We start from the raw sequence: 17,794 nt of genomic DNA on the forward strand, positions 1-17,794 counted from the left end.
TTTATTGCTTCTGCCAAGTTCTCCTCAAACAGCTCGGATGATACATCTCTGTCCTGACCCACAGCTCCCTGATCCCAGGCCTTGACCTCTTCTGAGCAGAGATTTCCAGTCATGACATGCAGCAGTTTTTAATGTTGATAGCTGTACCTCAGATTGAGACCCACTGATCTCACTTCACTGATGACTTGAAAAGTAACAGGAATCTTCTGTGGGATTCTCTAAGCTTAGCACACAGACCACAGCAAAAACAGAGCAACATTAATAAGGGTCTTAAATTCCCTCTGGCCGCCACCCACTGATGGAGGCTGAGGCAACACCTAAGGAAGGGTCAGACACAAAGGAGGCAGGCTAGACACACAGGTAGGCGGCGAAAGAGAGAGAGAGAGAACAAGAAACATTCCCATTTGAAATGGGAATAAAACGGCAGAAGGAAAAGAAAGAGATTTTCTTTTAAGAGGAGTTAAAAATAGTCACTGACCTCTTGCTGTTTTTCCTGCCCTCCTTGCAGCTCTATAGCTCACCCTGCTCCACCGATTGGAGACAAAGATACAGGGTCAGTCACTCTGACATCCAGCTGCCTCAGGAGCCTTCCTGAGAAAAATGTCCTCTCCATTCTGACATATTGTTTACAAGCACCAACAGCTCCTTGAGGGAGGCCTCCCCCTGCACACTGCCTGTGGTGAACCAGACTGCGTGCTCTGCAGCTAAATTTACCAGCCTCTGCTCAATTTTGCCTCTCTCTGCAGAGACCAAGTTGACAAGCAGTAGCTTCCCACCAGGGGGTTGTTGTTTTCCAGAAATGTTTTTTTTATATATTCCGTTTGACTTACTGCTCCGGGAGCTTTAGCTGCAGGCAACATAATGAGACTATCTAAGCCATAGTGACATGTGCCTAGCAGAATTTTCCATTTGTATGGGAAACCCCCAGGGTTTAATATTTTTTCATGTTAGCTGCATGTGTGTTAGGGAAACAGAAATAAAATTATGAGGCACATTTGCATTTCACATACCTCCAAGAGCTATTTTCAGGAGTGAGTTTAAACAAAAAGAAGCTGTTCGATGAAAGCAATGGATGTAAGGTTTGAAGTGCAAAGCATGGGATCCCCTGCTCTGCATCAGGCCAAGGACATGGGCACCACTGGCAGCCATGGGGTTCCAGGTCCCAGCACATGATGGTGGCTGTAAAGGCCACATAATTGTTTGCCTTTGTGATCGACAAATTGCTGGGCACCGGCAGTGGGGTCAGCCACTAAAATGCCAACAAGCTGCTGGTCTGGGTGGTCCCTCTTAGCAGTCACTGCGCTATGGACACCAGTGAGGGGACTGGATATCTGGGCAGAGAAGGAGCTGCCATTTGCTGAGGTGATCATATATGGTCTGCCACTTCTGTCCATCCCCACATATGATTAGTTATTGTAATGCTGGGCAGCAGGCTCTCCGAGGCTTTATCTACAGCCCCTAACACCAGGGACAGCAGCCACAGGGTACCTTGAGTCAGTCTCACAAAATCACAACACAGGGCCCAGCCGTGTTGCTCCTCAGGCTGGAGGGAGATAGCAGGTGCCAAGAACACTTGGAGATCCACTCCCAGCCTAGCCCTAGTCCTTTGGACAAAGGCTGAAGTACAGCTCCCAGATTTAGCTTATTCCAGGACCTTGCAGAAGCCAGCACAAAAAGCCTGCTCAGCAAATGGCTCCTCTCAGAGCTCTCTGACTGTTAGGAGCCTTGCACTAGAATCATCACCAGTAACGTTACTCCCCTCCCTGAAAGCAGGTGCCGCCTTCCTAATTGTAGCCCACAGGGCTAGCTTGCCTTCATTATATTCACTGCCTTGCCTTCATTATATTCTGTTTGCATTATATTCAGCAGTAATGCAAGGAATCTACAGGCCTGTACCCTGTGAGACATTACCTCCAGCAGTTAGCATAAAGCTTGGGGCCCATGAATTCTGGCACAGACAAATGATCTAATGGTCACCCCTGAGTTTTGGGGAACTGAAAATAAAGTGTGCAAGGGGAATTTTGACCATAATGACACCTGCCAACCACAGAAATATGAGAAAACATCCCGATATGACTAACCACAAGAGAGCTACGGCAACGAATTGATGTATATGAGAATAAGTTGAGATCACTGATATACTAACCTATAGGAGAAGTTTCAGAGTAACAGCCGTGTTAGTCTGTATTCGCAAAAAGAAAAGGAGTACTTGTGGCACCTTAGAGACTAACCAATTTATTTGAGCATGAGCTTTCGTGATGAAAGCTCATGCTCAAATAAATTGGTTAGTCTCTAAGGTGCCACAAGTACTCCTTTTCTTTCTATAGGAGAAGGACACTCCAGCATTAGTAAAGTGAGGAAATACAAATAAGGAAGAGAGGAGAAACCCCTAGTGAATATGCATTAGACATGGTGGCATCAGCATAACATATTATAAAAGTTGCATCCCAGCCTACGGGCAGTAGGAGAAAGATGTAGCCCCTGGGAGGTGCCAGAACAACCGCCACTGATGATGAGAGGGAAGGTGATGGTGATGTGGAAGATGATGGCTAACATTTCAGGTTGTTCTACACGAGATGGTGTGAGTATATGATGTGCAGATATACATTCTATGGTATCTCTGTTTATCTTCCTGAGTTGGGGTGTTTGTGACTGAGATAAATGTGTTAATAAAGTATCTGTAAATACAGAAGAGCTCCTACAGAGTGTGTGTTGCTGCTGTGCACGTAATAATTTGAATAATACTGGGCCTGATCTTGGGACAAATACCTGCCAACCCTCAAAGTCATAAATGGGAATTCTTAAGTAATCAATGTAATTATTACATCATCTATAGATCAGGCTACAGAATCCTGGCCATGTTCTCTAGGATTTTCATGCATTGTTACAGAGGTACGGATGAGCTTAAGTTGGTGGACACTGGGTCCAGGCTCATGGCAGTTACATCTCCAGCTGTGAAAGACTTTGTACAGGCAGGACCAATGTGCCAAAAAAACCACTCTCTCTAAAATAATCCTGTATCCCAGAGACTCCCTGGGGTGGCTGGGAATTGTTTCTCTTCTCATACGGCCAGCATTGTGGTCCAGCACAATCACGTGTCTGTTCTCCCTGCTGTCCCAGCTTTAGAAAAGAGCATTAATGTCTGAAAAATTATCCTCATCTTGTCTGCTTAGAAACTCAAGAAGGGAGAGTTAGACTCTGTATTTGTCCTGTTGAGTTATTGTTTTGTGACACTGAAACCTGCTTGAGGATCTCGGACATCAGGTGGTCTGACGTTCTGGGTATGATATAACACTTTGCACCTGGTAAAGCCTGCTATTAATTAATTACAAACTAGCTATATAAAGAATAAACTCCACAGTTCAGACATACCCGCCCCCTCTGTCCTGCTGCCATGGAACCAGATCCACACCTCCCTAAGGAACTTGGAATAACTGGAATCACAGGAAAAGTAAACAACTTTGATAACCAAATACAACTTGATACAGGGACTTCCTGTGGACCACAGATGCCAGTGGACATTTTAAGGTGCCTGAATTGCAAAGGATCGGCAGCTGACCACAATGAACTGATAGTCTGGTCTCTAGATGTCAAACAGCTCACTGGGAGTTAGTAGCTCGAATGAGAAATCTCTGGTGACACCTAAATCCAAACCATTGACACCTTCTCACAAGACCTGATGATGGCAGTGCTGGCTGCTTGGGCAGCTCTCCAGAAATGCTGTTTGCGTCTTGGGAAATCTCATAGGGAGTTCTTATCATGACTGTATATCAGACAGACAGCTTGCCAGAAATCATCTTCCCACCCCTGCCTAATCACTCCTGAGTCTGCGCTCACCTCACCACAAGTATCTCAACCAGGGGCAAACCAGAAGCCTGGAGGCAGCCCCAAGCTCCTGCTCTTCCCCTGCAGGTTGGTTGGAAAGGAGCAGGACATCTGAGCAGCATCCAGATGCCACAGCAACTGAAAAATGTTAGAGAGGCACAGGGTGGGTGTTCCCAAGGCTGTCACCCTCTAGCTGAACAGACTGCAGCAGAGCCAGAGAAGCCACTCCAGAGTTGATACTCAGGTAGGTTAGCAGTGACCACAGCGATCTGGAAACTCAGCAGGTCCCCACTGCTGCTCCTTGTGGCCTATTGTCTGTCATCAGCATTGCAGGTGCAATTGGCTCTCCATCTCCTTTTGCACCCACAGTGGTTCCCTTGCAAGTTTTCTGATGTGGCAGCTTTAGAACCTAAGCCCTTTCTCCTGTGAGGATCAGACTGGAGCTGATATAATGCTTCATGATGGCTGATGTATGCAACTATACTATGCACTTCTTAAAGATAAGTCCAAGTGTGGCTGCCTTCCTGACAGCAAAGGACAGCATGTTTCAAGGAAGCCGCCAAGGCAGCGCTTTCCCCTTAAGCAAAAATTAAATCAAATAGCGGCGTAACGCCTAAGGTAAAGTATTATTCCATTCCGCTTTCCAGATTCTCTGACCCAGGCCCTTAACAACATCACAGCTGCTAAACAAAGACAGTTGTTCAAATAATTATGAGCACTGCATAAAGGGGCTAATCTCTTTAGTCTTGAAGTGTCTGTGATTTATAATGTCAGACTTTTATTTTCAATATTTTTATTGAAAGGCTGAAAACACAAGTCTATATTCTGTCTAGGAAACCTGCAGCCACCTTCCCAGGTCAGCTCACTTTGACAGTGCAGCACTTCCCCCTACTGGACAGAATCATGTAGCCGCTGCAGAGGGAAATACGGGTACCAGCTAGCAAAGCTATCTCTCTGGCTTTCATATAAGATGGGAGAATTAAGACCTGTAGGAAAATGGGGAAGGGGAATTCTGACATTCACAGGCTCCCTGCATCTCTTAGGGAAGAGGTGTCACTACTCTGAGTAACAAAAATACAACAATTAAATCCCTCCCCCAAGAGAAGTCAGGAATGTAGGCGAGATGACAGTGCCCCTCATTAACTCTTCCTGCAGCGAACCCCCAAAACTTGTGCAGTCTGTCACTCTCAGCTACTGCCCCCCTCCTGTACTATGCAGAATCACTGCAGACTTTCCTGATGCCTCAGCACAATTCCAGCTGGCAGATAAACCCAGACGTCTTGTCTCTGATAATACATTGTTGTAAAATTGTTCTCAGCTCTTTAGGTCACTGTGATTCTGTCACATCTCAACACCCCACAGCAAACATCTCAGCAGGCACCTGAAGTCATTCCCTGTCTACAGCGGTGGTGTGTGAGTGGTAAGTGCAGTCCTCTTCTTGTGCGATTTCTCTCCTATGCGCAGAAGCTCTGCCTTGTCCACACGCTGCATTCCCTGCGGGTCTCTCGCACACGGTGCTGCTCCCATGCACCCCAGATTGTCTGGGCCCTTTAACAGCATGTGGCTGTAGCAATGAGGTCACATGGTCTGGTTTGTCTCCTTGTCAGCTCTCTCCTGTTCTCCCCGCTGCTCACCAGCAGCTCTCCCTGCATTGTACACTCAAGATCAGCCTGACAAGAGTGCCCAGAAACCTCACGCCTCCAGGTGCCCCAAACCACCAGAGCAATATCCTGTCTGAGCTCCAACACAGCCAGCAACCCAACCTGTGCCCAGCAGCCTCCCGTCACAGCCTGCGCCTAGGGCCCTGGGAAGCACTTTCCTACTGACTATGCCAGGCTCTTGTTGTAACACAGCATTGCGGGATGGGTGGGGAAAGGAGAGGAGGACAAGGCTTTCAGGTCTACTCAGACTCACATCATTCAATATACAGAAGCCTAAGGAAACCTGGGGTGAAAACACCCTTCACATGGCCGTGCAGTGGAGAAGCAGGCTCTGGGGATTCACTGACTCCGTCTGCACGTTGTTTAACAGCAGTAAAAGGAACTGAGAACGACCTTGTGGGGATATAACTTACATGGCTTTGCAATAGATGTGGAGTATAAATCAGGACAAGCTAGTATGGACTCAATAAGCCTCTAGTTAGAATGCTCTCTGCAGCTTTGGTCACCTCTTGTTCGGAAGGACAGAGCTGAGATTGAGACGGCAGGGCAGGGGACAGCCAGGTTTGGGCTGGAGTTCGGGGAAAGGAATCAGCCTTGGCCTCTCTCAGCCTTGAGGAAGGGAATTCTGCAGGATCTAATGAGGGTGCAGGAGGAGCATCAGAAAGGCAAGTTGCAGAAAGGCTGAGGAGCCACCTTAGAGTCAGTCCTGGAAAGTACAAGGTCAGCAGGCCGACGGGCAGGAGTTAACAGCTGCAACTGGCTAGGAGTCAGCAATTCTACGCTGGTGTACTCCAGGGCTCTGCAAACAGTAGCTATCGAACTGCACAGCCCAGGAGAGGGGTAAGAGAACATCCTCACTATGCAGGTTATCATTTATGTTTGAGGCAGCGCCTAGACCTACCCATCAGGATGGGTGTGATACAAACACAGAGTAAGGCATGGGCCCTGCCCCAAAGAGCTTATAGGCCAAATACACAAAAAGCAGGCGAAGGGAGAGCAAAGATCCCGCACACATGCAAAGAGGCCAGGGAGTGACTAGCAAAAGGCTTCTTTATTTCAACCTTGTTTTACCCCTGGCCTGCTTGCTACACATTCCGCATTTAACCTCAGGTGTCAATTTCATTGATCACTAACTTGAGCATTTTCAGAGTTTGAAAAGGGTTGGAAACCAGAGGCCCAGAGAGGGGACATGACTTGCCCCTGGTCACTCAGCAAGTCGCTGGTAGAGCTGGGATTAGAATCCCAGCCCCCGGACTCCTCACCCAGAGCTCAGGCACTAGCCCAAGTGGTGTCAGAGATCTGGTTAGTCTGGTAGGATTCCCTTCCACACCAATGGGTTGAATTCTCTTCGCATCCGCTCCATGCGATGCGCTCCTGCATATGACCACCGTGCCACTATGCTGCATGTGGCGCCTTTCAGATTCTTTGCATGGGATGAACTGATACCTGGAACACCCCATCACACATACAGCATGCAACCAACCCCTCTGCATGAGACACTCCACACATCCCATACCTGCTGCATGGAACACCCTGCCACAGAGCACCCTGTCTCTGAAAAGATGCAGCAGAAATTCACAGGCTCAGAGATGGGCAGCAAAAATATTAAAAGTCCTGGAGAGGCACTCTGATAAAAACACAACATGGGGGAAAGCTGAGGAATCTAAGAAGATAGTAATAGTCAGCCCCTCTCCCGCCCCCTGCGGAGACAAGCTGCCTGGGAGTGCTCTGCGCAGAACGTTCAGTCAGTCAGAGCTCAGCAGATGTCACACTTATCAGCATCCTTAGAAAGGGACATGGGGACCCTCCTGGGATCTCACTGAGGGAGCCAGGGCTGAATTCAACCTGCAGCTACTCCATTCTGTGGATCACCCTGTAGCCAGACTGCCCCCTTTTTCAGATCCCATCTCCTTGCCCAGCCCCTCTTCTGGTGGGTCAAGAAAAATGTTTCACTCTGCACCCAGGGGCAGGCCATTCCCATGGCCGAAGACCCACCGGCACAGACCAAGATGAGTCAAACACATGGGAATCCTACATGGAAACCCACAGGCACAACCCCCCACCCTCAGCATTTCAGACAGCGTCCCAGCCTGGGATAAGTGAACACATTAATGCAGCTACACTAGCAGCCCCAGGTAGTGGAAAGTACAGAGAAGAGGTTGGGCAGAGGGCTCTTTTATCGCTGTATGCGGGAACATATACACCGGCAGGGTTTGGGTTCTGTCTGGTAACAAGTCACAGGAGGAGGTAACAGTGAATGGTCCTGGGCTGAGAGCCTGGGACACTGAGGCAGTCTTTATCCTAAGAATGGATACAGCATAGGCATTACCAGGGCAAGCTTCCTCACCAACATGCCACTCCCTGAGATCCCTGTCCTAGAGGGATCTCCTTGGGAGTGAGAAGAGAGTTCACTCTTTATGAAACAGTCCACCCTTGGCCTCTCTGCTAAGGCTACCAAGTGGTGAAGCTGGACATATGGACATGTCTCCCACTTGGAACTGGACTGAGATCCACCAAACTCATTTCATGTAGGGTCCACTGAACAGCCACCCATTGGAAGTACTTGCAGTTGCTATTCCTCTCCTGGATTCAATCCAGCAATGCTCCGTATTACCAACTCCCTGAGCTATCCAGTCACCCAGCTGGGCCACACTGGAACCAGGCACCCACCAGTGAAAAGTTCTGTGCTTCGTTTCCAAGCCTTGAGTTATCTAGCCTCTTCCTTTCCAAGCCCCAAAAAGTTTTGGTAAGTTGGACTCTGCAACTTTTGCCTGTACCAAGGCACTTACCCCTTCCATGGGCCCTATCAACAGGTCATAGAGCGCACGTAATGGGGGTTTGGAGAAGGTGCTCTGCCTCCTGGGAAGAGAGGATGTTCCATCCTTAGCAGGACACATGGTGCTGCTGAACAGACTGGTCATGCTCTGACAGCTCCTGTGGATAGAAGGAAAGCGAGAGGTTAACTGGAAACGTGTGGAGATCTGAAGTGGATTGTCCTGGCATAACCTTAGCTGCCCAGAAGCCAGTCCCCAGGCCTGCCCAGGAAAGGCTGCTATTCCAGGAGCAGCTTTCCTCCCTGGTTTGATTATCCCATTCAGTTGCACACCACACAGAACAATGAGAGAAACCACAGGGTGAACCAGCTGCAGACAACAGCTTACATTTCTATGGAGTTTCTCTACAGAATCAAATGTCCCAAAGTGCTGTTCAAAGCACTTAATTACATACTTGTGTGCAGCGATTGTGTGCAGGCGAATGTGAGACCCATTAAGACTTGCCTGCAGCCGCAGGAACATTTACATTGGCGCTAGGCACCAATTAATCTGAGATGGCATCAAAAGGCAAACATGACAAAGGGAGCGCTGGGCAGACACCTGTGCTTGCTGCCCTTAGTCGGCATGGTCCCATACAGAGGAAAGCCTCCCTGAGGGAGCCCAGCTCCCTCCCCTTGGGCTGGGAGCCAGCAAGCTGCTGACTTGGAGCTACAGCCTCTGTTAGACACAGCTGCGTCCTTCAGCTGCAAGAGTGACCCTGAGAATGCCCAACATCCCCCTAAACCCAAGCGGACAGCACTGGGCCCAGAGTAAGTCCTGTGCACCTACGGCCACAAGCATCACACAGCACTTCTCCGTCAGGCCCAGTCAGAGCACTGGAATCTGCCGTGAAACAGCCGCAGGACAAGACACACACACACACACACGCTAACTAACAGCAGACCATGCATCCGATGAAGTGAGCTGTAGCTCTCGAAAGCTCATGCTCAAATAAATTGGTTAGTCTCTAAGGTGCCACAAGTACTCCTTTTCTTTTTGTGAATACAGACTAACATGGCTGTTACTCTGAAAGCAGACCAGAGGGAATCAGGTGCTCTGGGACCCAGCCCTAGTGCCGGCAGGAGGGAGCAGACGCCGGACATGGGCGTCCCAGGGATCAGCGAGTGGCCCCTCTCACACCTGTTACCCAAGCACTTTTCAGGGGGGAGTTCAGAGCTCGGCCTCCCAACCCCAGTACTTAAGACTCCAGCCTGCCTCACTGCAGCTTCCTCCTTAAGTGAGTGCAGGACAAAAACTCACCAGAGACAAGGCTGCCGATCAATCCATGGCCCTGCAGATTCGTCTCCCGGCTGGTGTTCCATCTTTGCCACCTCATTTCGTTGCTGGGAGATACTTTGCTTCCTCCTTCCTATTCCCTGGGGGCAGCACTAACTGCTGCTTCTCCCAACCATCGCCTGCACATTTAGAGCCGCTCTCTCTGCACTAGCCGACACAGAGGTTCATTGCTGAGGTCCAGATGTGAGCACTGCAACTCCACTGTACAGTGCCCAAATGCCAGCACCCAAAGCTGTGCCCCCACAGTGCCCCAGTGCCACTGCACCGAACCCTTCTCCCCAGACCTGGCCCAAGAGGGGCTGCTGAGTTGGATTCCTGCCAGCCCCTTCTACACTCAGCAAAGGGTCAGTCGCCTCTAGTGCTGTTCTGAGTTGGCTTTCTCTGAGCATGCAGTGACCTCCAGCAGGCTGCAGCCTGACACGATCCTCTGTGCCACTCAGACTCACAATCCGGGGCCATTCTCTGCTTCTCCCCAGCCTGCCGGGCTCTTTCCTGCACAACATGTACTGTAGTATTGAAAGTGAGACCCACCCCACTGTCCAACAGCTCCTGCAGTTATCCAGGCCCTAGCCATCTCCTGCCTTCTGGCCCCCAGAACTCAGCCCACCTCAGCACATCACTGTCCTACTGAGCCCTTCACCATCTTCCCTTTGTACCCTGAATCCAGTTCAAGATCCTCATCTCTGTGGCCCCCCCCAACTCCACCTGGATGGCATCTCTCCTCTCCTTGGGCCTCTTCACTCCAGCTGCACTGTTCCCGCAGTGCCCTTCCCCAGCTCCCATCACTGTGGACAGAACAGCCTCCCAGCATCAGCGTGCCAGGCCCCATCCACTCCTCATCACATCCCCCTCTTGGGTGAGGTTCCCTGCCCTGGGCTGCCCTCTCCTCCCCAGTATCAGCAGAAGGAAGGAAGTGGAATTAAAAGTAACTGCCAGGGCTCCTGATGCCCAGCGGCTGGTCTGGGTGCAATAACTGGACTATGAGCTCCTTAGTGGGATGTGAGCTCTGCCTGGGCCCTTACAGCACCCAACAAAGAACAAGAAGGATGTTTTGAACCATCAGGTCCTGGCCAGGCCAGCTGGAGTCCGAGGAAGGTGTTTAAGCCAAGCGTGCGGCTCTCCCTTCCAGGCACAGCCCAGAGCCACGTCTGCCTGCGCTGGCCATCAACACCTGCACCACCCACCTAGACCAGGGCGCCAGGCCGAGCATGAACAATCCCCTTGATGGAGTTCTGAGTGACCCCGCCCGGCGCGGCAAGTTACAACCCCAGCGAGATGCTCCTTCTCCCGCTGGCGTTCCCATGCTGCTCAGTGCTGAGACCCCGGGGCCAGACTCAACCTCTCCTGCACACGCTGTACGGGCACAGGGCCCCTCCGCCAAACGACCCCTCCCCCCACGTGCTGCTTGGGCACAGGGCCCCTCTGCAGAACAACCCCCTCACATCCCCCACCCGCTGTACGGGCACATGGCCCCTCCGCCAACCCCCTCCTCCCACGTGCACACAGCCCCTCTGCCAAACAACCTCCCCACCCCCACATGCTGTACGGGCACATGGCCCCTCTGCCAAACAACCCCCTTCCCCCCCCATGCTGCATGGGCACACGGCCCCTCCACCAAACAACCCCCCCCCCCCATTCCCAGGGCTGCATGTTTCTATTCCTTGTGCTGAATGTCCCCAATTCTCTGTGCAGGTCACACACACCCACAGTGCTATCAACAGATGACAGAGACAAAAGCCAGAAGTGGGAAGTACTCAGAAACCCAGGAAATCAAAGCCAAAGTAAGTTCCTAATGGACAGGCCAATCAATCCAGTGAAATACATTAACAAAGCCTCTGTTATTAGCATAGATTTTTCTTAGCAGATTATATACCCTGCCAAGGGTAAACCATGCATCCTTGGTGTGTCTTTACACTTACACACTAGGCTAGTATGCCGGTGAAGCCACAGAATCAACACATTACACTCCTTCTGCTCCTGAGAAACACCCTCTTGTTGGGAACACTGGGGCATGGCCACTAGGTAACTCGAGGGGATGGAAGACCACAAGTGTCGATGAAGCCCCCTCGCACTAGGCCCCGGTGTCCTTGGCCCCCCCTCCTGCCTGGAGGCACTCACAGCAGCTCTGCGTGCTAGGCCCAAGTGTCCTTGGCCCCCCGGCCTGGAGGCACACACAGCAGTTATGCTGAGAATCTGCAACAGTATGTTGCAGAGTCAGACTGCCTAAAACTAAGCAAGGCCAAACAGGGGAAATATGGAAGAACAATGCTGAATAAAGCAGCTTTATGTATAGTTTAACAAATGATACAGAGAATCAGGGAACTAGCTGGGAACTGGATTGGCTGGCTATATGAATACTTGGAGCAGCTTGCTATTAAATAAGTATGCTAAAAAAAAGAATGTATAAAAGCCTGTGTAACTTCCTGCTCTGTTGTACAGGATTTGAGATTCAAATCTCCCTGTACCTTTTTGAAGCTTCAAATAAACTTTTCTGCTTCTCCACCCCGTTGTGATTATTGGGTGTAGCACACCGGGTAGCGAACCAACTCAAGCTGTTGTTCAGCCTCTCGGCACTGGGTGCCGGCAACACTCTCATCTCATTGACTGACTAACCAGAGGTGGATTACTGCATGGGCCCATGGGGCCATGACTGGGGGCCCTGGAAAAATCTCCCCCTGCTGTGGCCCCAGGCCTCTTGCTCCCCGCCGCGATTCCAGGGCCACAGCAGAGGCACAGAGTTTCTCCAGTCTTAGGGCCGCAGTGGAGTGGGGGGGAAAGGAGTGAGTGAAGGGCACGGCTGTGGGGGAAGGGGCAGAATGGGGCAGGGCTGTGGGTGAAATAGAGACCACAGGCGGAAGGGGGTGGGGCCACAGTTCTGGCACTGGGGGCCCCCCCAATTTGCTCCGGCCCAGGACCCTACGAGACCTTAATCCACTGCTGTGACTAACACCTCTCCCTCCCTAGCCCCCTGACTGCTGTCCTGGGGCTGGCTGCACTCCATTCATGGAAGGAAGGAAGCTGCTCAGCATTAACTGCACTTTACATTCATGGCCTAAAGGGGAGATGTTTCAAATGGCAATTAGGAGCCCTAATTTAGCACCCTAAGGCTCTCTGAGCCATTGAAAACTCCCCCTACATTTTTACGAAGACGAGAGGTCTGCTTGTGCCTGGAACTGCACATGTATGCTCAGGCATCAGGACTGTGCCTGCAAGACGCTTGACTGTGTGCACAGTTCCCCATTGCAACCACATACACAAATACAGATGCAAAACTGTGCACAGAACTGGGTCCTCAGCATTATACAGAAAGATGATCTAATTCATCCTCGCAGCCCCTGAATGGGGGAGGGAGAGATTATTCCCATTTCTGAAAGGGCCTGAGCCATCTGATGGGACCTAACAGGAGCTATGCGTGCTCAGCACATCTGATAATCTGACTGAAGTGATTTGCACAAGGCTGCACAATAAGTCTGTGACAGAGCTAGGACTGGCCCCAGCCCTGTGCTCGCCCCAGTGGACCAGGTTGCTCCCTGGCTCTATTGTGCTGGCTGAGAGAGCTGATCTCCCTTCATGGAGTTTAACTGTTTTCACGCTTTGCAAAGTGCAGATTTTAAAATCAGTTCAGGAAATCCAAGTGATATTTCCCCAGCTCCACCCAGGCCTCAGCACTCCACTTCTACACCTCCACAGGACTGGGGTGTCCAATTGCTTCTTTGGGGTGGATGGTTGTAGACTAGAGGGCTGGAGTAATGTCCCAGCATTGCAGAAAGCAGCTATGTGCCAGCAGGTGGCACTATTATCCTCTCTCTCACCATTAAATAATTATAACAGACATTTATTACAGGCGGCTTGATTACTCTAAACAGCAAAGTCTCCATCTGAAAGGGTTTTGCAGCCAGGCAGCCTTGGATTTATCAGCTTACCACTCAGATGTTTTTTTATTAGTCCAAATCCAAAGGAGTAACATAAATTGTTCACTTTCTAAACCCTTGGAGCGGGAGGAGAACAAATCCACACAAGGGGAGGAAGGACAAAGCTCCTTTGTGCATGACATGTGAGATCTGGCACCTGCTGCCAACTTCCCCCTCTCTCATGTGCACACACTCCCCCTCCCAGCAGCTCTCTGTGCCAGTGAGGCGGTCTGGCCAAGTGTCCCATTTACAGGGTCTCGGGGCTGGTTTCCTGCAGATGCTCTTGCTGTTGCCTAACAGCAGGCCTGAGCTGCAGCGTTCCTGGCCTGGCTGTGTGCTGTGTGTTCTCCCCTAATGCCTGGAACAACACCTCAACCCTGCACAGACGCTGCCGTGCTGCTGATCTCACCCTTTGCTGCTGATCTCAAACCAGGCTGTGGAGATGACTGCATATCAGTGTCACTGTGCTTTGACCCTCAAAGAGGCCCAAGAGTGACCTTGCAAGCTCCACAGAGAAAAGGGGAGAGATCACGTGCTGCACCTCCCACTGATCTGGTCTAAGGCAGGCCCAAGAGGGACAGACTGGGTAGGACACCTGGGTGTAGGAAAGGGTCACACAGGGAGCACCAGAGACAAGGCTGCCGATCCCACCTCCATGCATCAGGGCCTGGCACCACTCAGGACTCCAAACAAGTCAGACAGTATTCACAGGCATGGACAAAGACCATGAGACAGGAGTCTGGGGGCGGCAGCCGAGCTGGATGGGAACTGATGGGAGGGAAGCTGGGAATGGGCGACAGGGGTTGGATCACTCGATGATTACCTGTTCTGTTCATTCCCTCTGGGGCACCTGACATTGACCACTGTCGGAAGACAGGATACTGGGCTAGATGGACCTCTGGTCTGACCCAGTATTGCCGTTCTTATGTTAAGTGTAATGTTCTGTCCTTGGAAAGGTTTCTCAGGACCAGGATGGAACTTCAGAGCAGGAGATGTGGCTGACATCTCAGCTAGCTTAGCGCCCCAACCACTGGGCGACTGGCTATTCTGGGCTACAGTTCCCCCGAATCAACGGTCTTGGTTTTGTGATGAAACGCCATGAAAACAAATTTAGAAAGTACCATTTTTCACACACCGAGTTTCTTGTTCTCCAGCCCATGCCCGCCAGAAGCACTTTCACAGCCTCAGAACAGCAGACATCCACTGGACATGCCTCCACCAAAACTGGTACCCAGAGAGCCTAATCCCAGAGATGCCACCCCAGATGCACAGCCAGGATCATTCTCACTCTCACATCGAGCTGCACGGAGTGCTAGAAATACCCAGATTTGAGCTCCCCGGGTCTGCTTTCAACTGGTTCCCGAACCCACAGACCACCCAGCCCTCTCTGCCATGTGGCCTGTGTTCAGGCAGCCCCAGTGCTGCTCAGAGCAGGCCAGTACCCTTAGCCGGCACAGGGCCAATTAGATAAGGGGCTTCTCGGCCACTGCTTTCATCTGTCTCCCGAAAACTCACATCAGCCTAGGCCAGCCAGACACCCCTTCACTGCCTGATCAGGCCTGACACTGCTCCAGAAAGACTGACTACATGCTTCTCCTCCACGAGGGCACAGCCACAGCAGGAGAGCCCTGAACTATTAGGGAAACAGCTCTGCTCTCCTCCGTGCTGGAATGCATGTTGTACGGGGGGAGGTGAGCATGATCAGATACCACAGGGATGGGCAGCAGGTAAAACCCTGAATGAGATAAGACCGACTGTGTCTGGGAGACGGTATACAGGGCGTGTACAGCTATGGTAGGGTCATGGGCTGCTTTCGCCCTTCATTAATTTCAGCCCCCGCTTTGCTGTGCTATGTCCTTTGGGGGCATTCACGCTGGCATGTCGCCAGGCAAACACCCTTCTGATGAACTTAAGCATCCAAATGCAAGACCTGAGCATCCTGCTTGGGCCTTGCATCGTTCTTAGAAAGCATGTCCTTCTATTCTCTATTCATAGACAAAAGACTTCACTTTCCTGCCCCCGCAGCATAAGTGCCAATGAAGCAGGAGCCTCAGTGCCAGCCTGCTGCTGGGTATCCACAGGTTTTACAGCTTCCTGTTAAAAGGTGTATAGTGCCCCTGACTTCTGTACAACACCCTACACTTTGCTTCTGCATCTCACAGCACATATGCAACCAGCAGGAGGCATTAACATGCCGATGCTGCCTGGGTAGACTAGTAATCACGCCCTGGGGAACTAGAGGGTGGTTTTAATTCTTGATCGCTATTTGATTCAGTTGGTTGATTTTTTAATCTGAGAGGCTAAAATGAGAATGGACAGTGTTCCCACAGTGATTCTCTGAGAGGCCAGACATCCCTTGTTCATTCTGGGCAACAGCAGAGTGGGAACACTATCCATTCCCATTTTCTCTCCTTCCAGCCTAATTCTTTGTCACATAGAACTTAACCCAGGGATGGGCAAACTTTTTGGCCTAAGGACCACATCTGGGTATGGAAATTGTATGGTGGGCCATGAATGCTCACAAAATTGGGGGTTGGGGTGTGGGAGAGGATGAGGGCTCTGAGGTGGGGCCAGAAATGAGGAGTTCAGGGTATGGGAGGGGGCTCTGGACTGGCGCAGGAGGTTGGGGTGCAGGGGGCTGCGGTGCGGGGGCGGTGAGAGCTCCAGATGGGGGTGTGGGCTCGGGGGTGAGGCTGGGGATGAAAGGTTGGGGGTGCAGGAGGGTGCTCTGGGCTGGGACCGAGGGGCTCAGAGGGCAAGAGGGGGATCAGGGCGCAGGAGGGGGTCGGGGTGCAGGCTCTGGGTGGCGTTAACCTCAATCAGCTCCTGGAAGCAGCAGCATATCCTGCCTCTGGCTTCTATGTGGAGGCACGGCCAGGCGGCTCTGCGTGCTGCGCTGTCTGCAGGCGCCGCCTCTGCAGCTCCCATTGGCTGCGGTTCCTGGCCAATGGGAGCTGCAGAGCCGGCGCTTGGGGCGAGGGCTGCATACAGAGCCCCCTGGCTGCCCCTATACATAGGAGCTGGAGGAGCGACATGCCACTGCTTCCAGAAGCTGCGCAGAGCCACAGCACACATGGAGCAGGGCAAGCCCTAGATCCCGCTCCCCTACGGGAGCTCGAGGCAGGGTCGGCTCTAGGCTTTTTGCCGCCCCAAGTTCCAAGAGCACAAATGCCCAAGCAAGAAAAAAAAAAAAAAAGGTGCTTGCTGGTGCCTAGAGCCGGTCCTGGCTCAAGGGTCGGATTAAAACGTCTGATGGGCCGGATGTGGCCCCGGGCCATCGTTCGCCCACCCCTGACTTAACCTGACTCCTTGCTGAATCTGGGGTTGTGACGAGCAAGCTCTCCCCATTGTCTTGGGCTGTGTGTGTCACATGGCACCAGCTGCACAGTCCACAACACACAGTACAGTAGAACTGAACACAGAAAAGTATCACTGGTCTGCAAAGCTCCCTCTGCCCTCCCCGCTGTGCACAGCCCTTCGTTTAATTGTCTGTCAGGAGCTGACCTGAGAGAAGAGGCCTAGCCAGGCCGGCAGAGGGCAGCTGAACTCCAGCATTGGCCCCTACTCTCACTTTGTTTCCAAGCCTGAGCCTGGAATCAAATGGCTGTGGCAGGATTATGGCGGTCACTAAAACTTCCCTAATTTCCAGGGAAAGTGATTCACATAGCAGGTGTGGTCTCACACGGGCCACAGAAGGGTAGTTCGCTATTCTACCGGATCTCAACATATTTAATGAGATCAGCAAGGAGATATGGAGCATTTCCAGTGCTACTCCACATCTCTCTCCAGGAGGAAGTTAGGTCAGCGCCTGGAGTCGCAGTCCCCATGCCTCTCCCAGCATCTGCAAACTGACTTACTGCGCGTGCGACTCCCAGGAGACTTACTTCACACACCTCGGCTTCCACGTGACAGAAAAGACATTCAGGCACCATATGACTGACTTGCAGTGAGCCCGGATATAGAATTGATGCGCATCACCCTCCTGCAATCACAATAGCTAGTGTGGAGAACAAGCAAGCAAAACGTCCCAGCAGCCCCCAGGGAATTCCTTCCTGATCCCCAGCTGGTGCCCGGGTCATCATGGTTGGGGAAGTTTGAATGGGAGCAAACAGAGATTCTGAGAGTGGGAATGGACCAGTGCTGGTGCCAACGTTTCAGCCCCAGGCTCGCACGCGGGGAGCCTCTGTCCCAGCTGACGTGCTCCAGTGGTGATATTAAACACTGCAGCCAGGCCTGACTCCTTTCCAGCTGCTGAGGTGTCGATGTACCTGACCTCAGACTCAGTGTG

General features: G+C 51.6%; 1 protein-coding gene across 2 annotated transcripts in view; it reads right to left on the reverse strand.

The window, feature by feature from the left end:
* Positions 1-17,794, reverse strand: part of TTC28 (tetratricopeptide repeat domain 28) — a 510,505-nt gene that overhangs the window by 27,177 nt on the left and 465,534 nt on the right. For both annotated transcript variants that reach the window (XM_073313673.1, XM_073313672.1), the window contains exon 14: positions 8,276-8,420. In XM_073313673.1, the coding sequence (XP_073169774.1) occupies positions 8,276-8,420 (145 nt within the window). The remainder of the gene's footprint in view (positions 1-8,275; positions 8,421-17,794) is intronic.

This window comes from Lepidochelys kempii, chromosome 15, assembly GCF_965140265.1.
Source record: "Lepidochelys kempii isolate rLepKem1 chromosome 15, rLepKem1.hap2, whole genome shotgun sequence".
NCBI classification, from domain to species: Eukaryota; Metazoa; Chordata; order Testudines; family Cheloniidae; genus Lepidochelys; species Lepidochelys kempii.